Source organism: Notolepis coatsorum, assembly GCF_963971535.1.
Source record: "Notolepis coatsorum genome assembly, chromosome: 2".
NCBI classification, from domain to species: Eukaryota; Metazoa; Chordata; class Actinopteri; order Aulopiformes; family Paralepididae; genus Notolepis; species Notolepis coatsorum.
In genome coordinates this window covers 28,019,001-28,042,680 of record NC_140166.1, presented here as the reverse complement: position 1 = coordinate 28,042,680, position 23,680 = coordinate 28,019,001, and the positions used below count along the sequence as shown (strand labels likewise).

At 41.6% G+C, this 23,680-nt stretch overlaps 1 protein-coding gene across 6 annotated transcripts in view; it reads right to left on the bottom strand.

The window, feature by feature from the left end:
* Positions 1–1,702: 1,702 nt before the first annotated feature.
* smarca2 (SWI/SNF related BAF chromatin remodeling complex subunit ATPase 2) overlaps positions 1,703–23,680 on the bottom strand; it is a 188,643-nt gene continuing 166,665 nt past the window's right edge. For all 6 annotated transcript variants that reach the window (XM_084308943.1, XM_084308938.1, XM_084308939.1 and 3 more), the window contains 2 exons: positions 15,944–16,077; positions 1,703–3,727 (listed from right to left, as the gene is read on the bottom strand). In XM_084308943.1, coding sequence (XP_084165069.1) covers positions 3,698–3,727; positions 15,944–16,077 — 164 coding nt within the window. In that variant the 3' untranslated portion in view covers positions 1,703–3,697. The remainder of the gene's footprint in view (positions 3,728–15,943; positions 16,078–23,680) is intronic.

Genomic DNA, 23,680 nt, shown 5'->3' with positions numbered 1-23,680 from the left:
CAGTTACAGTACTCATACATTATATACAGTACTCATACACTATATACAGTACTCACACTATTTACATTACTCAAACATTATGTACTCATACATTATATACAGTACTCATACACTATATACAGTACTCACACTATTTACATTACTCAAACATTATGTACTCATACACTATATACAGTACTCATACACTAAATACAGTACTCATGTACATTACTCAAACATTATGTACTCATACATTATACAGTACTCATACACTCTATACAGTACTCCTACACTATGTACTCATACACTATACAGTACTCACTCTATACAGTAGTCATACACTATATACAGTAGTCATACAAAACAGATATCTATGTATATGGGCCACAAAACAGATCTCAGTCTATGGTCGCCAGAGACAATGGAACCAGTTATGTAGGTCAAAAAAGAGGTCGAACCACTAGCCTTCAATTAAATCAGGTGCATTCAGAGCAACCTCTACATGTCAGTCTGTAAAACAGAGCTTCCTCTATGTCTGCACATCAGTCTGTAAAACAGAGCTGCCTCTACGTCTGCATGTCAGTCTGTAAAACAGAGCTGCCTCTATGTCTGCACATCAGTCTGTAAAACAGAGCTGCCTCTACGTCTGCATGTCAGTCTGTAAAACAGAGCTGTCTGCACGTCAGTCTGTAAAACAGAGCTGCCTCTACGTCTGCATGTCAGTCTGTAAAACAGCTGTCTGCATGTCAGTCTGTAAAACAGAGCTGCCTCTACGTCTGCATGTCAGTCTGTAAAACAGAGCTGCCTCTACGTCTGCACGTCAGTCTGTAAAACAGAGCTGCCTCTACGTCTGCACGTCAGTCTGTAAAACAGAGCTGCCTCTACGTCTGCATGTCAGTCTGTAAAACAGAGCTGCCTCTACGTCTGCATGTCAGTCTGTAAAACAGAGCTGCCTCTACGTCTGCATGTCAGTCTGTAAAACAGAGCTGTCTGCACGTCAGTCTGTAAAACAGAGCTGTCTGCACGTCAGTCTGTAAAACAGAGCTGTCTGCACGTCAGTCTGTAAAACAGAGCTGTCTGCACGTCAGTCTGTAAAACAGAGCTGCCTCTACGTCTGCATGTCAGTCTGTAAAACAGAGCTGCCTCTACGTCTGCATGTCAGTCTGTAAAACAGAGCTGCCTCTACGTCTGCATGTCAGTCTGTAAAACAGAGCTGCCTCTACGTCTGCACATCAGTCTGTAAAACAGAGCCGTCTGCACGTCAGTCTGTAAAACAGAGCTGCCTCTACGTCTGCATGTCAGTCTGTAAAACAGAGCTGTCTGCACGTCAGTCTGTAAAACAGAGCTGCCTCTACGTCTGCATGTCAGTCTGTAAAACAGAGCTGTCTGCACGTCTGCATGTCAGTCTGTAAAACAGAGCTGTCTGCACGTCAGTCTGTAAAACAGAGCTGCCTCTACGTCTGCATGTCAGTCTGTAAAACAGCTGTCTGCACGTCAGTCTGTAAAACAGAGCATCACTCTCTGCGTACAGTAGGAGTGTGCAGTGGGCCATGCAATGCACTCCAGTTCCATCAATGACTTTGTACCTTTACTCTCAGGACAAACATCTGACTAAGGGAGGTAAAATAAAAAAAATTATATATGTAATAATTTATTTTATTTAAGGTTCTTTCCACCTTATTCAATTATAATAAAGAAGTGAGACCAGAATGGAGCCATGATGTGCTGAAAATCAGTGGGATTTTATTGGCCCTGGGCTATGAAATACAACCACAAAGACATGTGCAAAGAAAGCAAAGGATTAAGTCTCGAGGAAGCAGAGAGAAACATGACTGCATGGCACATCACACAGCAAGAACTCTGCCGCCAAACAAGGACATGCCACAAACAACATACATCAAGAAGTATGGGAGCGCAATACTAAGTAGGATAAAATAAAAACACTTCAATCCAAATGCATACATCAGTATACTGCAAAGACAGTCAAAAAGAAAACAAAAATATAAAATAAATGCATTAAAAAAAAAATTACAATTATTTTTCTTTTTTATATATTTTTTTAAAACCATAATACTGCATTTCATACTCAACATTTCTAGTTGTCCATCGTGGACCGTAAATGTAATTGAATGGCTATGCTACTTTAACTTGAGTATCAGAATTTAATCGAAGAGGATTCTTCAAATATTTACTGTAGCAGCTCAATACCTGGAGATGAAGAGCCATATAAGTTCCTTTGACTTGGTTTTGGTGTTTTTCAGCTCATGTACAGTATGTGCAGCTGTGAAGCCAATGGTGATGATTTGGAGAATGCAAATGTGATGCATCACCCGTCTTTAGCGATGAATCACCAACGCTTCAACGTCAACCATTTTTAGATCATTAGGCTTGAAGATATTCATCTGAAAAGTTAAAAACGGATTCATATGGTTCTTCATCTGAAAAGTTACAAACGGGTTCATATGGTTCTTCATCTGAAAGATTACATTTGAACAGAGGTTCCTGAATCTGCAAGAGGACAGTACGTCTGCTGGATGTGACATTGGTGGACGTATCGGCCTCTGAAACCATCCTGCTCACTAGAAATAACAAACCTTAGAAGGCCTAACGGGATCACTGAGCCAGACTCATGAATTCCTCTGTACGGGAAGATCACGACAATTAAAAGTTCAAACTAAAAACTCTCTGCTCTCGATAGAAAACATTGACCCCCCCCCCCCTTGAAAAGTATGATTTTGACGAGAAGATTGTCTGAAATACATTTAATGGTGTTCTGCCTCATAAATGCAAAATTACAACATTATTTAAAAAGCGATAAGAAAGAAAAAAGAAAAAAAAGAAAGAAAAAAATATTTTATTTATGAGTTTATCGTCCAGTGAAATGGTTTCTCTCCTGCTGTGGAGTGTTTAATTTGATGTGAGGATCAGTAACATGGGACCACCCATGAAGAGTTGCACATTCATATTCCGATATTACTTGGTGATACTCGAGTTATTCCCCAGGTGAGGTCATATCCCCCGACCAGGACACAACTGGATATGATGGCTGAGATACCGCGTAAAACCATATCCTGTTTATAGTTCATTGAATTTCTGTTTGAGTTCATTCCCATAATTATACCCAGAACATTCTTCTTACTTGTGTTTATGGGATATTAGTTATCAGGACACGGAAGAGCCATAACGATGTAAAATAACTCATGCAAATAAACACCATATCCTGACAAAATATTTGAACAGGGATATTAGATGGGAATCGATTGGTGGATAAATAAAAGTGTGATCCAGCAGCCAGTCGCTCTACACATTATATTGAGATAGTCTTATGTATTTTTTTTTCTTTTTTGTTTATATTCCAAATAATTTCAATTCAGAATTTCATATTTCATTTTTGCAAGTGCAAGCAGGCAAATACAAACAAAGCACTCACTGGTATGAATATATCACGACCAAATCTTTGTTGATGCAGAATTTAAAAAATCGCACAAAGTTATAAAATGTACTAATAAAATAGATTATTCACGCTAACTGGTATTGCTGTTGCCAAGAGATATCTTCACTGAGACAATTCACGCCGGTGGGGGAGGACTATCTGATATGTACTAGAGAGCGCAAAATTTTTGAAATAAAAGATTATACAGTATGAAACTAAACAAGACAGTAATAGTACGAGTAGTTTATTTTGATAAGTGCTAAGGATCAGCCGTCATCCCGCTCTTCAGTCATCATCACTCCTGTCCGACAGATCCTGCAGAGAGAGAGAGAGAGAAATTGTATTATTGCTGACTTTGATGTCATGGCGCAAAAAAGGGATGAGTTTGATGCATGAGAGCTAGGAAGCTGGTGTGTAACCATTACAAAAGGGATGAGTTTGATGCATGAGAGCTAGAAAGCTGGTGTGTAACCATTACAAAAGGGATGAGTTTGATGCATGAGAGCTAGAAAGCTGGTGTGTAACCATTACAAAAGGGATGAGTTTGATGCATGAGAGCTAGAAAGCTGGTGTGTAACCATTACAAAAGGGATGAGTTTGATGCATGAGAGCTAGAAAGCTGGTGTGTAACCATTACAAAAGGGATGAGTTTGATGCATGAGAGCTAGAAAGCTGGTGTGTAACCATTACACAAGGGATGAGTTTGATGCATGAGAGCTAGAAAACTGGTGTGTAACCATTACAAAAGGGATGAGTTTGATGCATGAGAGCTAGAAAGCTGGTGTGTAACCATTACAAAAGGAGAGTATCATGATACACTGGGTGGGTAGAAACCTTTCTTTTTTTTGGTATCCACTTTTTCTCCCCATTTTCTATTTTTCTCCCATCCCAATTTCATATTATCCAATTCTTCCCTTCCCTGTCTTGAACGTTGCTAGACTATGCCTCCCACTGGTCGGCTGTAGTGAGGACAGAAGCCTTGCACCATGCCTCCCCACATGAGGAGGCAGCCTGGGAGGCGCACGCTGCCCCCGCGACTTCCTGCTTCCACCGCACCGGCATCACCAAACCGACCTGTAGGAGTCGCTGTCCACAACGTCCAATCCCCACCCACCGGCTTTCCCACCCTCTAACACTGCCAATTGTGTTAGTATCCAGCCGGTAGCAACGCCGAGAGCTGGGCTCGATACCAGGTAGGAACCTTTCCATCTACCGTACTTTTCGGACTATAAGCCGCGGCTTTCCCCCCCCATTTTTCGACCCTGCGGCTTATATAACGGCGTGGCTTATATGTGACTCGACGTGACCAAACCCGAAAATGTAAAAATCTAAATATTGCTTTTTTGATGTGAGGTAAGGACTCTATTTTACCAGTCTTGGGTTAATCAGATGTTCCTTTCTCCGCCATCGGAGCGCGTGTGTGTGTGTGTGCGTGCCGTTAGCGCTGACCAAGGCAAAGATAATCGATTTTTCAGCCCGCTTCTCTAGCGTGCATAATGACACATATACTATCAATAATCTAGCGTTTATTTGAAAACTATTCATAAATCAGCTGAAAAATTACAACATGTTTTGTGTATTCCACTAAAGGGCTATTATCGCGGATTTCTCTGGAATTACTAGAAATCTCCAAAACTATACTCGTACTCAAAACGGTATAAAACGGAAATGTACAGATGAAAAAACAATCCGTTTCGTACATGTTGACTGCAAGCAAGTCATTGATAAGCGACAGGTGTATTAGACCCATAGCCACAATTTAAGATATAGTTTAAGCGTTCGCAAATATCCCCGTCCTCCCATTGACTTCAGTGCTGGCACGCTAGACCTAATTTGGTCATATGGGTGTGGCTCTGAATGAGTTAAAGAACAATAAACCACAGACTTCCGGGCATGACGAGTAACTAGGAGGTCGCACATTTTAGGCTCAGCTGCTAGCATGTAATTTAATCCTACAAAACTAATCAAAATATCACTCAAAGTCGCGCAGTATAAGTATAAGAATATCCGGAATCTAAATGTCAGGAAAAAACGCTAAAGAAAAAGCAAAGAAGGATAGAAAGAAAGCTGAACAGTCTGAGGTGGAGGAGGAGGCCACCAAGTCGGGTGAAAATAAGATGGCTAACGCACACGAGGACGTCGACGAATCTGATGATGAAAAGTTGAGTCCAGACAACCAAGATATCATGAAAGCCATACTGACTATGAAAACTGGACTGTATAAGAAATTCGACAAAATGCAAATAACAATTACGGAAATAAAGAAACAGATACAAGATTGCATAAGCCGCATAGAGCAGACTGAACAACGGATTTCTGACGCGGAGGACAACGTTAATAAGCTGATACCGAAGGTTGGCACTCTGGAGAACACCGTTAAAAACCTTCTCGACAAAGTGGAGGACTTGGAATGCAGGAGTCGAAGAAATAACGTCAGGTTGGTGGGGCTACCGGAAAAGGCAGAGGGCCAGGATGCAACTGCATTTTTGGAGAAATGGTTACCGGAGGCTCTGAATATTGAACCAGGGGGCTTAGTATTGGAGCGTGCTCATAGAATCGGTGCGCCACTTGACTCTCAACGCCCAAGGACCCTAATCATGAAGTTCATGAACTTCAAGGACAGAGAGAGAGTACTGAGGGCGGCTAGGACCAAGGGACGGGTCCTTTATAATAACGAGCCGGTTCGTCTTCACATAGACCTCTCTGCAGGTGTGCACAAGAGGCAGCGCGGATACGACGAGGTGCGGAAGAAGCTAAGAGACCGGGGGATCCACACGCACCGAATCATCTTTCCAGACCGGCTGCTGGTAACTCACAACGAGAGAGCCCGCACCTTTCAAACACCGGCGGAGGTGGAAAAGTTTATCCGAAGCATTTGATTTATTGAGACGGTCCCGGCGTTGGAAGGCTCCGAAAGGAAAGTAACAGTCATACTGAGCCTACTGTATTCTTATAAGTGAATATATAAATGACGTTATAAAAATAGCCATTTCCACGAAATGAGGCGTGGTTGGACTATGACTGTTTAGTTTTCCTCTGATTTTTATTTGTATTCTTATTCGGACAGGACTGAGTCTAGTTCAATGGACAAAATCAGCACTGGTTTAGACTTTTCCTACAACGCATTGCAGATTCTGGGGCAGGCTACAAACATTTAACTTTTTACATTTTCCTCGTCTCCCAGCCTGCGTGCGCGCGTTCCAGGTTTGTACTAAAAGTGTTTCAGATTTGTAATAATAGTGTTTGGCGTTTAAAGTAAGCCCCTGACCTAATGGATACTATACCTACAAGTTGCAAGCATTGCGCAGTTCAAGACAACACTAGATATGTTATTTGTGATTAGTATTTAGAAAAAATGAAAGCTAGTTTGAGCTTAGGGGGAAGACAAGTTAGAGAAACTCGTTTGGCCAGTAGTGAAATGAGGGGTGAGGGGAGATGCATGGGCATCAGGTTAGTAGGGGGTGGGGGGTGGGTGTTTTTTCCTGATGTGTTTTATTATTTTTTCTTCTCTCATATGGGTGTGGCTGTCTGTGTACCTTTTCATAAGGGATATATATATATTAATTAACTAATGTCAGAGAACTGCAAGGTGAAATTTACTTCGTGGAATTGTAGGGGCTTGAACAAAATTACAAAGGTGAAACGGGTAATGAGCAGGTTAAAATATTTGAAATCAAAAATCGTTTTTTTTTACAAGAAACGCATCTTTTGAATGAAGATGTTCCTAAAGTAGCAAAAAGGTGGCAGGGCCAAGTGTTATCTGCCCCCTACACCACTCATGCCAGGGGGGTTATGATACTAATTCATAAGTCTGTCCCATTACAGGTACATAATGTAGTAAGGGACACTGCAGGTAGATATATTATGGTCCAGGGTAGGTTACTGTCTGAAACGTTAACGCTGATAAATGTTTATGGTCCCAATGAAGAGGACCCTAAATTCTATGATAATTTATTTTTGACAGCCTCAACTCTTCCTGGACAATACATAATAGCTGGTGACTTTAATTGTACGTTGGACCCTTCAAAGGACAGGTCAACTGGTCTAGAAGGCACTCACAATAAGTCGAGAAAGACAATACATCATTTTATGAAGGAATTAAACTTGTTGGATATTTGGAGGCATGGCAATCCAAATGCAGTGCAGTATTCCTGCTATTCCAGCACTCATAAAACACACTCACGCATAGACTACTTTTTAGTCTCAGCACTGCTTGCCTCCAAAGTAGGTGAATGTCAGTATAGCAGTATAGTTCTTTCGGACCACGCAGCGGTATCCTTGAACTATGAAGATACTAACCTAGTGAATGACCCACCAAGATGGCGTTTTCAACCAGGATGGCTCACGGATCACACATTTATAGACTTTTTGGAGAAACAGATTGACCTGTATTTTGAATGCAACAAGTCCCAGACCTCTGCTGGCATAAGGTGGGAGGCTTTCAAGGCTTTTATTAGGGGACAAATAATCTCTTTCACTAGCTCAAAGAAAAAGGCTACAAGACTTGAAATGGAGAAATTAGATCAGGATATAAAAAAAATGGAAACGGAAATTTATCATAACAAACATACGACTACAGATGCTCATTCAAAACTACTACTGCTTAGATCACAGTACAATGAATTAGCAGCTAACAAAGCCGCTGCCGACCTAATAAGACTCAAACAGTCCTACTATGATCAGGGGGAAAAGCCTGGAAAACTTCTCGCCTGGCGCATTAAACAACAACAAGCAGAAAGATCCATCAATTGTATTGAAGCCCCAAATGGTAGAACTATAGTGGACCCAACAGAGATTAATGAGGCTTTTAGAGTCTTCTATGGGAAATTATACAGCTCTGAATGTTCTCCTAACCTGGACATGCAAACACAATTCTTAGACGACCTAGATATTCCCAAAATTTCAAAGGAGGAGAGTAGGGCTTTAGATCAAAATATAACTGGCGTTGAAATTGCTGATGCAATCGGATGTATGCAGGCTGGAAAAGCAGCAGGCCCAGATGGCATCCCCATAGATATTTATAAGAAATTCCAAACTAAATTAATATCACCCCTCTTGGAGATGTTTCAGGAATCCTTCGAGAATGGTCTTCTCCCCACATCTATGAGAGGAGCCCTAATCACTTTACTTCCAAAACCAGGGAAACCTAATACAAAATGTGAAAATATGCGTCCAATCAGCCTCCAAAATTCGGATACCAAGATTATTAGTAAAATTATTGCAAGAAGACTGGAGGTCCTTCTACCTAGGGTGGTGGGGGAAGACCAGAATGGATTTATTCAAGGGAGACAGGGTTTTCATAACGTCCGACGTGTGCTCAATATTTTATATAACCACAAGGGGGCGACAGACACTGCCTTACTCTCACTGGATGCAGAGAAGGCCTTCGACCGTGTCGAGTGGCCTTATCTGTTTGAGGTGTTAACACGATTTGGCTTTGGAGACACATTCGTCAAATGGGTTAGATTGCTTTGTACAGGGCTTACGGCAGAAGTTCTGACGAATAGCAAGGTCTCTAAACCCTTTAAAATTAGTAGAAGTTGCCCACAAGGGAGCCCTTTATCGCCCTTACTTTTCATTCTTGCGATCGAACCATTTGCTATAGCGGTGAGGATGCACAGTGATATTCATGGATTTCGAGAAGGTCATATAGAACATAGGATAGCCCTCTTCGCCGATGATGTAATATTAATGCTAAAAAATCTACACAGGTCTATCCCAGCACTCCTAAGTCTTATTGAAACATTTGGGAAAATATCTGGCTATAAAGTGAATCACTCCAAATCATCTATAATGTTACTCAATGAAAGAGAGAGGGAGGATGGGCTTGTTTGTGCTTCTACTCTCAACTCAACAGATACATTCACGTATTTGGGAATAAAAATTGTCCCTGAGGTGAATAAGATTTCTCAGATAAACTATGACCCAATTCTGGAAGCTAGTACTTCTTCAATAGAGCGTTGGACATCCCTACCCATCTCAATTATCGGCAGGATTAATATTCTAAAAATGAATATACTCCCTAAATTTCTCTACCTATTCCAGAATATCCCTTTACCCCCCCCCTCGTCTTTGTTCACAAGAATCAAGAAACTGTTTACCAACTTTATATGGCAAAATAAACGCCCCAGATTACGTCTATCTCTACTTTACCTACCATATGACCGAGGAGGCCTGAAATGCCCAAATATCCAATGGTATTACTGGGCAGCACAACTGCGGACGATCATGTTTTACTTCTCATCGGAGAATCCCCCTGCTTGGATCCATTCAGAATCCTGCTCTGTTAAACCGAGCTTACCCTTGCACCTGTATTTGTATTCTGGAGACCGTAAATATCTGAAGAAAAATACAGACAACCCCATTATTTTAAACATGATAGATGTGTGGTTTGACGCACTCAAATATTTGAATATAAATTCGTCCCGATCCAGGTTCAGTCCTATTTGGGGCAATGCCAATTTTAAATCAGGGCAAAACGATAGTGGATTTAAAGTATGGGCTGAAAAGGGGTTAAGGAAAGTGCAAGACGTATACAGGGAGGAGGATGAAGTATTCATGTCCTTTGCGGAAATATCTACAAAATATGATATTCCGAAACATCACTTTTTTAAATATCTTCAGCTAAGGAGTTTTATATCATCTCAGAACCATTCATTGGATATACCGAACATTTCCATCTTAGAGGTAGCAGTCACTAGACACTGTTATGGTAAAGGTATAATTTCAATGCTATACGACTTATTTGTATCTGGTTCAGATGAATCATCTGAATCAAAACTGAATCAATGGAACGAAGACATAGAGGAGGAAATATCTTTAGAAGAATGGAGCGTGGCATGTAAAGAGGCACAGAGTCAGACAGTCAGTAGCAACCTAAAACTTATACAATATAAATGGCTGATGCGTACATATATAACTCCTGTTAAATTGCATAAGTTTAATGATAATATTCCAGATACTTGTATTAAGTGTAGTGAGGAAAGGGGGACACTGTTCCACTGCATATGGGAATGTGTGAAAGTGAAAACCTTCTGGCAAGATGTTATTGATCTGATCGATCAAATCTTATCAAAGAAGTTGCCATTGAATCCCAAGCTTTTTATTCTTGGTTTATATCCTACCACCCCACATCTACAACGCAAAGAGTTTAGATTTATAGATATGTGCATATTACAAGCAAAACGTGTAATAGCTCTTAATTGGAAAAATGTTGATGGACCAAGAATTGGTATGTGGATTAAAGAAATGGCTTCAAATATGTCAATGGAAAAGATGGTGTATATTGTTAGACGTAAACAAAACATTTTTGATAATGCCTGGGGACCATTTGTGTACTTCTTAAAGCATAATACGAATGTTGGGAACTTGCTTCAACAAGAACGGGATTAGGGGGAGTACTGTGGGACAACTCTTATCATTGTGTAAAAACGACAAGAAACACCCTTTACTTAATGTGTAAAACATTTTGGTTGTATTATTATTTATTTATGTTTATTTTTTATTTGAACCTGTATTTGAAGTTAATTATTATTTTGTGGGGTGGGGTTAGGGGAGGGAGAACGGGGTGAAAATGTTTGCTGAATACTGCTCTGCTGATATACATGTTGTAATTTGCAAACTAAAACCCAATAAATATATTGTTAAAAAAAAAAAAAAAAACAATAAACCTGATCAATCCTATTAAACCTGAGCAATCATATTAAACAACAATAAACCTGATCAACCCTATTCAACAACAATAAACCTGATCAATCCTATTAAAGAACAATATACCTGATAGAATGCAAGAATACATGTATCTTGTATCACCTTAACCATAATGAAGCACACACTGCTTTCCATAACAGCCATACAGGGTCTGAGATGAGCAGAAATATGTAGCTGTGAACAGAACGTGGCCTGGGATCATCAGAGCTGAAGTGAACCAGAGAATAACCTCTTTCAAAACAGAGGACAATGGGAAGACAAAGAGGACTGAGTTCATTTATTTTTGGTTCATTACAAATTACTGACTGGTTTGTTTTAAAGGAATATATGTGAAAACACCCTTATTTTGTGGGCTTGAAAGGCTTGAGTAAAGGAGAGATGAGAGGATAGAGAGAGAGAAGGGAGAGGGATAGAGAGACGAGAGAGAGGGAGAGAGAGAAATATGAGAGGATAGAGGGAGAGAGATGAGGGAGAGAGAAAGATGAGGGAGAGATGAGAAGGAGATAGAGAGCTGAGAGAGAGGGAGAGAGCAATGAGAGGGAGAGTGAGGGAAAGAGATGAGGGAGAGAGATGAGAGGGAGATAGATGAGATATAGATGAGAGGATAGAGGGAGAGATGAGAGGGAGAGAATGAAAATAAAATATGTAACTAGTATTTTCCTGACAAACCACCACCACTCAGACACCATGCCACCACCACTCAGACACCATGCCACCACCACTCAGACACCATGCCACCACCACTCAGACACCATGCCACCACCACCACTCAGACACCATGCCACCACCACCACTCAGACACCATGCCACCACCACCACTCAAGACACCATGCCACCACCACCACTCAGACACCATGCCACCACCACTCAAGGCCACCACCCAGAGACAAGGGCATGGCTACAAGACACGGAGTTGGACCTCTGATGTTACACCAAAGAAGAAGAGAAGAACTACTAGAACCAGGCACATTCAGAGGAGGCGGAAAGGTTTGTTTCCATGCAACATTTCAAATTTCAAACCAAAACAAGAGAATGAGGGTCATCACCACTCTGAGCATGCACACACACACACACACACACACACACACACACACACAGGCAGCTAATGTATAAGCTATTTCCCCCCCAACAGGCCTAGTTTGTACACCATAACAAAAGACTGCATGCTTTCGCATCGTCTGGTCTCGTTAAAAGCCTACTTGTCACATATCAATGTTGCACACAATCAATCATCCGTTTAGTTTGCAGAACGGAGCTCCATCTTGACCGTAAAGCCGGAGTGATTCAAATACAAGAGGTGTGATCCGGTTGCATGAATGAATGAATGAATGAAAACTTTATTTAACAGATTGCAGAATGGGTACAATACAGTACGGCTCAATACATACAATTGTTAAGGGGATGCAGACCTGAGAAAGACGTTTGTCTTGTTTCCATCAGGGTCCCCCATTTTCAATTCATATAGACATATATGACATACATGACATACAGATAGTCAGTACTGCTACATCTATACATTTATGACATACCAGACTTGCAAATACAGTACTGTTTGTGATACAGAAGGAGTCAAGAAAAGGGAGTATATACATTTGACGTAGAAACTGTACATTGGAGGAGGTTGGGTGGGGGGGGTTGGGTACATTGGGATATTGACAACCATACTGGGTAATTTACATTGGAGGTGGTTGGGGGGGGGGGGGGGGGCGGGGGGCACACTGTATAAACAAGTAACACTGTACATTGAGGGGGGGGGGGGGGGGGGGGAGACACTGTACAAACAAACACAATTGTACATTGAACTATTGACAAAACCATACTAGGTAAATGACTGTACATTGGAGGGGGTTGGGTTAGGATATTTACAGGGGCCAGTGTTGAATTGCAGTCTCCCGTAGGTGTCCCTTGAGAGAGGTTTTGAAAGTGGGTAGTGATTCACATTCCTTTACAGCTTTGGGTAGGGCGTTCCACATTGATGTGGCATAATTGCGAAACGTGTTTAGTCCCTTATTTGAGCCGAATCTGGGTTTAACATGATTTGTGGAGCTCCCTCTGGTGTTGTGATCGTGGTATTCACTGACCTTTGGGAAGTATTTTGACATGTACATGGGTACCTTGGTCGTGTAGTGTGTGTCGTGTAGTGTGCAGGACACCCGTTCTCCAAAATGAAGCCATATGATCAGCAATAAGACCTCTTAGCTTATAGTGCTGCAGCACAACCCTTCAAACTACTGTCAAATATATTGTATATATATATACTGTATATATGTATCTACAACTGTTTGTATATATCTCTGTTCACATACCTGTATATATTATATATATCTGTATACTTTATTGGCAATTTCAAAAAGTGGTGGGGACATGTCCCCAGCGTAAAAGGACATTTTGGAGGATAACCCTAACAATAGCTTGGATCTCACACCTAGAGAGCCAGTGTCCCCAAACCCCCCCTAACACCCACGCTTCTCTGTCCACAAGAGAGCTGGATCCCCTTCTCCACCTCAGTGTCTCCTAGCTGGCCACATGAGCGCACTCCTCTCAGCCCAAGCTCACTTAACCACTTATGGATATACCTATACCCCACATTTAGCATAAAACGCCTGACGATTGCATAACCAAAGTAATTAGCTATTTATTATACTTTATACTTAAAGAGTCTGGTCTCTTTTGAAAGGTAACATTCTGAAGTTTCTTACACAATAATGAGAAATCACTTTGAGTGCTAATGAAATAGTTACAGAGGTTTGAACACACAGAAGTAAACATTTTGTGTACTCACATTTCTATTTACTTGTTGCCAGATGCCTGTTTTTGGGTTCCAGCTGAGTACGTACTTTGTATATATGTATTCACTACTAAACCTACATTGATCGTGAAGATCCATCTAGGTCCGGTTCCACCACAACATCTAAGGTCAGAACACAGACGTGGCTGCCTTCCGTTGGACTAACACTGATCTCTGAGGATCCTCTTGGCGAGGCTACACCCACGATGAACTGAACGTAAACGTTTGGAACCAGAGTTCAAATGGAGTGAAAACCATGAACTGAGTAAACAAAAACTGTATCATACATTGCTCATTTTGGCACCTAGTAACCCTGACACAGTGGTTCCCAAAGTGTGAGGCGCGATCCGCTAATCTTCTTATGTTAATCTTGTCTTGTTAGTAGTAGAGGAAATGGCATGTTTGTAGCCTAACATTAATTCTAGCCCACATCTGGGTGGGGACCAGGTTAGGTGGGGCTTGGAAATATTTCCAAATACCCATGTGGGGCCTGATTGAAAACGTTTGGGAACCACTGCCCTAACAGATGTGTTGTTTTCCTGTGACTTAATGGGGTTCTGGAGTGCGTACAGAGCTAATTGAGTCCACCGGGGATTCAGCACACAGCTCATTTTTGCTGCTCTTGCCTCAAACACTGCGACCAGTCAGTCTCCTCTCAATACCAGACACATGCCTGGAATGAACGAGAAGCGATGGCTTCTTCGCGCCCCCGAGAATGTGGCGTATTTTTGCAACAATGGAAAAACAAATATGCAGCCATCTCAACCACCAAGAAATCAAGAATTAGGCCGACCATAGGCACAATGTTAACACTTTGGTTGCCTTGGGTTAAATTAATGATATACCATAGATTGCCAGCGCTATTTGTCTATGGAGAAAGTCCCCTTCTTTGCAGGGCTATAACTTTTTAAATTCTATTGCTACATTGCCATTATTAGGGCCCATTCAAAGTCCTATATGTATTGTTCATTGTGTAGCAACGTTAAACTTTTTCATTCACATATTCATAGTAAAGTATGGTCTAATGTATAAGTATGTTTTCATCTCTTTCTGCAACTTTCTCCAGAACGTGATATATAGCCCCAAATGCATTATATTGATGATGAAATACAGTTTGATGGCAATCAGCGCGATATAAAAAATTCCAACTAGACGTACTTCTAGAAGTTACTACACGTCATCTGATGTTGACCGGATGGGCGAGGGGGCGTTTATAATTCCGTGGGCAGCGTTATACCAATCATCTAATGTGGGTCAAATGTTGATAAAAGCAGTTAGTATCGAAGATGGTAACGTTACACGCTGAAACTCACCCCAGTCTCCGCGCGCCGTTGGGCGATCATCGTCGAGTAGAAATTTTATCATTATGGGATATATTATTACCCGGTCCATCTCCAGCTTGTATAATGGTATATACGTCCAAATCATGTTGTTTATCGAGTTATTGGCAATCGATCGCTATGTAGAGTGACGAGCTAGAATGCCGGAACCTATACCGAGTGCCAGGAAGTAATAGGGCCGACCAGCAAAACCTCTACTGCGCTTCCTGTTAAGCGGTTGCGCCGATCGGCCACCAGATGGCGCTCCTGAACCGCCAGAGAGCTCAGTGGGTCCTGCTGGTGGACCTCAGGCCAGCGGAGGGGGAATATAAATCCGATTCCAGATTTTTGAAATATTGATATAAGGACGCTGTACAGCGTCCCCCGGCAACTTTAGCATGGCCAGCAATGACACTGTAAAGCGTTTTTAGGCAGTCAAAGTGTTAATATTAATCAAAACAAAATAAATCAGTATAAATGTTTAAATGAAGTTGTGTAAATGTGGATGAATGACTATCATTTGACATGACATCATCATTTGACATTATGAATTGAAAATGGGGGACCCTGATGTAAACAAGACGAAAGTCTTTCTCTGGTCTGCATCCCCTTAACAATTGTGTGTATTGAGCCGTACTGTATTGTACCCATTCTGCAATCTGTTAATACAAATCAATCAATGCATAAAGAGGCCCGATGTGTGGAATGACCTACGTTATCGTCCAGGTCGTCGTCGCTGTCGTCGTCGCTGACCACGGGCTTGGCCTTCCCACGACTCTGCCTCCTCTTCCCTTTGTCATGACTGTGCTCCTCTTTCTTCAGCTTGATCTTAACACGCACCGACTTGGCTGCAGGAAACAGAGGAGAGCAGGATGTGAAATAAACACACCTTTTGTTCGCCATAGAGTTATTATATCTATCTATCCAGAGCTAGTTATTATATCCATCTATCCAGAACTAGTTATTATATCTATCTATTTATTTGTTTTACCTTTATTTACCCAGGGTAGGTTCGCGGAGCATGGATGCTCTTTTTCAGCTACGCCCTGCTTCACATTCACACAGTTCCATTCATACCTGGGAGCTGCCCAGTACAACCACAGTCTGACACCGTTGGCCACTGAGCAACTCCACTGGAGCAGTTGGGGGTTAAGTGCCTTGCTCAAGGGCACTTCAGCGGTGTTAAGGGTATGGGAGAGAGTTATTAATTCACTTCCCCAGCCCAGATTTTTCATGCCGGTCCGGGGGATCGAACCGGCAACCTTCCGGTCACAAACCCGCTTCTCTAACCTTTAGGCCACCGCTGCCCCTATCCAGAGCTAGTTATTATTAGGGGTGGGAATCACCAGTTTCATCATGATACGATACGATATAGATTCTTTGGACAACGATACGATATTTGCCGATATCACAAAGTCTCTCACGATACAATACGATACGATTAGATTCAGGTGCCTGCGATCGATATGAGATGATATCATATGCCCATTTAACACAATCAGTAACATTTAGATCAACAAAAAAAAGGTAATGAAAATATCATTTGACATTTGTATTTTTGAGCTCTTCCAGACATTTAAAGGAAAATCAATCTATTGTTTTTAATACAAATAGACCTCCTGTTCACTGTAAAGTGCCACGTTTTTATATATTGAGCTTTAAACTTTAAGCTACATTTTTTGGAACTCAAAACTCACAACCTCCCTCTCCCAAACTGTTCCTACAACAATTTGTTGATGTTGCATGATCATGTATAGGCCTACATTTATTATGTATTATATTGTTTATGTTTAAATAACATTTAAACATCAAACTCCTCTGACCTCATCTGGTCTTTCCAAAGACGCGCGCACACACACACACAGAAAGGGAGAATGCTATGCTGTAACATCTACACACACGGAGCTACTGCTGTTGTTCTTGGGCGGATATGAGACTCGCCACAGGATTTTCAAAATAAGAGTATCGATATGAATCGATCTTATTACATCGCATCGATCCGATTCGATTGTTGATAATTACATCGATGTATCGATCTGGATCGATGTATCGTCCCACCCCTAGTTATTATATCTATCTATCCAGAGCTAGTTATTATATCCATCTATCCAGAGCTAGTTATTATATCTATCTATCCAGAGCTAGTTATTATATCCATCTATCCAGAGCTAGTTATTATATCTATCTATCCAGAGCTAGTTATTATATCTATCTATCCAGAGCTAGTTATTATATCTATCTATCCAGAGCTAGTTATTATATCTATCTATCCAGAGCTAGTTATTATATCTATCTATCCAGAGTTAGTTATTATATCTATCTATCCAGAGTTAGTTATTATATCCATCTATCCAGAGCTAGTTATTATATCTATCTATCCAGAGCTAGTTATTATATCTACCTATCCAGAGCTAGTTATTATATCTATCTATCCAGAGCTAGTTATTATATCTATCTATCCAGAGCTAGTTATTATATCTATCTATCCAGAGCTAGTTATTATATCCATCTATCCAGAGCTAGTTATTATATCTATCTATCTATCCAGAGCTAGTTATTATATCTATCTATCCAGAGCTGGTTATTATAATATCTATCTATCCAAAGCTGGTTATTATATCTATCTATCCAGAGCTAGTTATTATATCTATCTATCTATCTATCTATCCAGAGCTAGTTATTATATCTATCTATCCAGAACTAGTTATTATATCTATCTATCCAGAGCTAGTTATTATATCTATCTATCCAGAGCTAGTTATTATATCTATCTATCTATCTATCCAGAGCTGGTTATTATAATATCTATCCAAAGCTGGTTGTAACGGCCAAAATGGATTAATGTGCAGTGGATTTATGTGACCAGGGGGTGGCGCTTCTTTTATTTAAGCGTCAGGTAAACCTGTAGGAGGAGTTTTGACCCGGAAAAGGGCAATGGTTTTTGACCGCACGCACGAACACGCCACACTCGCCACAGGGCGGAATGTTTGTAGGCAATTAGATATCGTATTCATTATTATTTAATCAGTTTAAGGAACAAAAGCAAGGACATTCTGTTTGCACGGTGAAGCAAATAAATATCATTTTCCAAGTAAGCTGCCTGCATTGTGTCATTGGGACAAGGACTGTTTTTGGTATGAGACCAGGAATATAACGGCGCGTCAGCCAGTCTAACTACGGGATCAAAATTGCTCAGTAGCTCTGTATAAGACGGGAGCTCCTTTAATATTAGTCAAAAACCCAGCACCAGTTAGACTCTTGTTCTGAGACTGGGGAGGATTCGCTGCGTTTGGTACACGTCGGGGAATCTCCACCGGAGGAAGACGAGGAGCTGCTGTTGTCATTTGTGGAGGAAAAGGATTCTACTGTTTACTGCTGCATCGGGGAGCCGCCTGCAGCCGCTCTTGGACGAGGAAGACACCGGTGCTGACCCGAAGTTTGGCTGAGGAACAGTACTGGACCGTGAGTACTGATTCGTGAGCGACAGCATGGTATCCAACGCAAGGAGGTAGGATTATAGCGCTATATAAATACATGGCCATGTAAAAATTGTGTGCACACATAACTTGGGGTTGAGCATAAATCTATGGTTGCTGAAGAGGAATAACACTTGACTACGCGGACCTTTTTGTATTGACTTTGTTGCGCGACTCGTCACCAGCCGTCTCGTTTTAATTCAGACTATCTAATAACATGGCGACGTTTCCATGGAGACCCCAGCGCGCTCCGCTGTTAGCGGTGACGTCACTGGGAAACGTGTCGTTAAAATGACTGCCAAGGCTGTTGCAGAACATTGTGGCAAATTGGAAGCCAGCAGAAAACGTACATTTAACATGGCAGCCAAGATAAAAGATGCAATTCTTGGTTTCATGTTAAAAAATGAGAAGGAAAAAGTAGAGAATGCTCTTACAGATTTGAGTCAGGTGTGTTATGAGGCGAAATGCATACATGACAATCTGTTGGGTTATACGTTGCATGATGAAAAAGAAGAACAAGACATCTGGTTTAAAGCAAGAATGTTGTCAATCAATGAGTGTATTTCAAATGCAAAACTGTGGGTTTCAAATATTGAAGGTATAACGAATGTACATGGTGAAAATGATGGTAAAACAACTGAAGGTGATTTGCATTTAATTGATGATGGTATTGCTCCAAATGACAGTGTGTCAAACATTGTGAGCAAATATTCAAAAACAAGTAGCAGGTCATCTGCCAGGATTTTAGCTGAAGCCGATAGAGCTGCACTTCTCGCTCGTGCTGATTCTCTAAAAGAAAAACATGCTTTGGAGGAGCAGGAGCATCAGTTGAAGGAGCAGGAACTAAAGTTGAAGGAGCAGGAACTACAGTTGAAAAGAAAAAAGGAACAACTGGAGGTGGACACTGAATTGGCTGCAACCACTGCAAGGTTGGCTGTGTTGCTCCTCTGAAAGTAAACGTTCATCTCGTGCACCTTCAAATGCAATGAGTTCCTATTTTGAAAAGGAACACCACAAGGTCTTAAATCCTGTTGCAAGAGAATACCAACCTGGGACATTAACACAACGAAGTAAATTGACACAATTGTCAATACCACCAAACAAGCCCGTGGATGTGAGACCAAAGGAACGTGGTCAATGGCATAGCACTGCTACTAACCGCCAATATAACCACAACCACAAGGAACAGGAAAGCAGAATGGGAACAACTGATAATGTTCAAATCAATTCAAACCAACCTGCAAACATGCTTACCATCATGGAGAGGCAAAATGAAATAACTGCTGCTCTGGTGCAGCAACAGCATTCCAGGTCTCTGCCACCACGAGATATCCCAACCTTTGAAGGTGACCCCCTCCAATATAGAACATTCATCAAAGCATTTGAACAAGGAGTGGAGGAAAAGGCAACAGAAGCTGATGCTTTGTATTATCTGGAGCAGTTCACAAGAGGACAGCCACAAGAATTGGTGCGTAGCTGCCAGCATATGGCTCCTGAGCGTGGTTACGCAGTGGCAAAGGGTCTTCTTAAAGAACACTTTGGAAACCAGTACAAAATAGGAAATGCCTACATGCAAAAGGCCTTGGCATGGCAAACAATAAAATCTGAGGATGTCAAGGCACTTCAAGCCTACTCCTTATTCTTGCGTGGCTGCTGCAATGCAATGGAGGAGCTTCATTACATGCAGGAGTTGGACATGCCTGTCAACATGAGGGCCATTATATCAAAACTGCCATTCAAGATGAGGGAGCAATGGAGGAGTACGGCTCATGGCATAATGGAACACACCCAGGAAAGAGCTCACTTCGAGGATATGGCTACATTTGTGGAGCGACATGTTAGCCTTCTTTCTGACCCTCTGTTTGGTGACATACAGGATCCAAATTCTGGTGTGGTTGGCACAACATCTCTCACCAGGTTTGAATCATATCCCAACAGAGTGAAAAGAAACATTGTCGCCACCACAGTAATATCTGAGAGAGCCAAGGAGCTGACATCACCAACACCAGGTACAGTGAATGCTAGGAGAGCTGGATGCCTTTGCTGTGCTCGCAGTCACTCGTTGGAGGAGTGCAAACAACTGCAGGAGAAGAGGCACAAGGAGAAAATGTACTTTCTGAGGGAAAAGGGAGTTTGCTTTGCATGCTTATGTGTTGGTCACATGAGCAGAGACTGCGAAAGGCGCTTGGTATGCAAAGTCTGTGGTCAAACTCACCCCACCCTGCTTCACATCAAAAGGCAACCATCTTCTCCAGAACAGTTAAAGCAACCAACTTCACTGCAAACATGTGGACATACAGGGGCCGGTAAGGACCGGTGTGTATTAGCCATTCTCCCTGTGAATGTGAAAGCAGCAAACGGAAACATAGTACAAACATACGCCTTCTTAGACCCTGGTAGCTCAGCCACATTCTGCTCTGAACGCCTAATGCAGAGGCTGAATATCACAGGCAGAGGAACCACCTTCCTACTGAGCACCATGGGGCAAGAGACGGGTGTTCCAGCTTACTCCTTGACTGGGTTGGAGGTAGCTGGTTTGGACAGCGATGACTTTTATGTTCTTCCGGAAGTTCTCACACAGAAGAAAATGCCAGTCACGGCTGAGAACATGGTGACACCTGAAGAACTGTCTAAATGGTCATATTTGTCCAACGTACACATCCCACGCCTAAAAGCAAATGTCGACCTGTTGATTGGAACCAACACTCCCAAGATATTGGAACCTTGGGAGGTCATCAACAGTCACGGGAATGGCCCGTATGCTATAAGGACAGTGCTGGGATGGGTCGTTAATGGTCCACTGAATGGAAACAGTGGTGTTGTGGAGTCAGAGTCTCCCTCTGCTACAGTGAACAGGATCTCTGTGTGCAGACGGGAAGAAATGCTGGCTGATCAGGACAAACACGACTTCAAAGAAGTAGCTGTGAAGGAGAAGGAAGTGTCCAGAGAAGACCTAAGCCATCTGGAAAAATTGGAAAGTTCAGCAGTGCTTCAGGAGGAGAGGTACTGCTTGAAATTACCTTTTGGAAGGACTCACACAATGTCCAAAGTGAGGAAGAAATGTTGGATCACCAACGCCCATGCAGCTGAGAAGATCATCCCTGGATGCAGCTTTTGCAAACACTACAGTGACAGTGCAGTGGAGCAAAAGATGGCGGGTCTTCCAGCAGACAGAATCCTTCCCGACCTACCACCTTTTACCAACACAGGGGTGGATGAAGGAAGAGGAAACAGGAAAGGAGGAGGAACAGGAAGTCGAAGAACCAGGAAAGGAGGAGGAGCCAGGAGTGCTAACTCGCTTCAGAGAGGAACCGGTGGCATTCATGGGTGACATTCAAGCCATGTTCCGCCAAGTGAAGGTCGCTGAGGAAGGCAGTGATTTTCTGTGCTTTCTCTGGGACATGAGTAGAATTAGTTTGGCAGCTGGAGATATTGTAGTCGTCATGGACTCTTCAGCTCTTCGTGGGTCCTGGCCACTTGGCAGGGTTCTGGAGGTCTTTCCAGACAAACAAGGTCTGGTGCGGTCTGTGAAATTGCAGACTAAAAGTAGCACCATTGTAAGGCCGGTGACCAAACTGTGTTTGGTTCATGAAATGTAAATGCACTTAATCAATGACATGTTTTGGCTCTTATTTGTTTTGTTTATTTATTTTTTGAATTGTTATGTCTGCCTGCCTTAACAATTAGGGGCCGGTGTGTAACGGCCAAAATGGATTAATGTGCAGTGGATTTATGTGACCAGGGGGTGGCGCTTCTTTTATTTAAGCGTCAGGTAAACCTGTAGGAGGAGGAGTTTTGACCCGGAAAAGGGCAATGGTTTTTGCCCGCACGCACGCACGAACACACCACAGGGCGAAATGTTTGTAGGCAATTAGATATCGTATTCATTATTATTTAATCAGTTTAAGGAACAAAAGCAAGGATATTCTGTTTGCACGGTGAAGCAAATAAATATCATTTTCCAAGTAAGCTGCCTGCATTGTGTCATTGGGACAAGGACTGTTTTTGGTATGAGACCAGGAATATAACGGCGCGTCAGCCAGTCTAACTACGGGATCAAAATTGCTCAGTAGCTCCGTATAAGACGGGAGCTCCTTTAATACTGGTTATTATATCTATCTATCCAGAGCTAGTTATTGCTAGTTATTATATCTATCTATCCAGAGCTAGTTATTATATCTATCTATCCAGAGCTAGTTATTATATCTATCTATCCAAAGCTGGTTATTATATCTATCTATCCAGAGCTAGTTATTATATCCATCTATCCAGAGTTAGTTATTATATCTATCTATCCAGAGCTAGTTATTATATCTATCTATCCAGAGCTAGTTATTATAATATCTATCGAGAGCTAGTTATTATATCTATCTATCCAGAGCTAGTTATTTTATTATATCTATCTATCCAGAGCTAGTTATTATATCTATCTATCCAGAGCTAGTTATTATATCTATCTATCTAGAGCTAGTTATTATATCCATCTATCCAGAGCTAGTTATTATATCTATCTATCCAGAGCTAGTTATTATATCTATCTATCCAGAGCTAGTTATTATAATATCTATCGAGAGCTAGTTATTATATCTATCTATCCAGAGCTAGTTATTATAATATCTATCCAGAGCTAGTTATTATAATATATATCCAGAGCTAGTTATTATATCTATCTATCCAGAGCTAGTTATTATATCTATCTATCCAGAGCTAGTTATTATAATATCTATCCAGAGCTAGTTATTATAATATCTATCCAGAGCTAGTTATTATAATATCTATCCAGAGCTAGTTATTATATCTATTTATTACATGGCGTTTTCACATTCGCCGAAATGCTTGCTTGTGATTGGTCAATAGCGCGCGTCAGAGGTCCGTTATCACACAATAATGACCGCTGTGGAACAATAATGACCGCTGTGCGCAGCTGTTCGCAATCAAGCCCACTGACATCAGTGCAATCAGACACTGCCGGTGT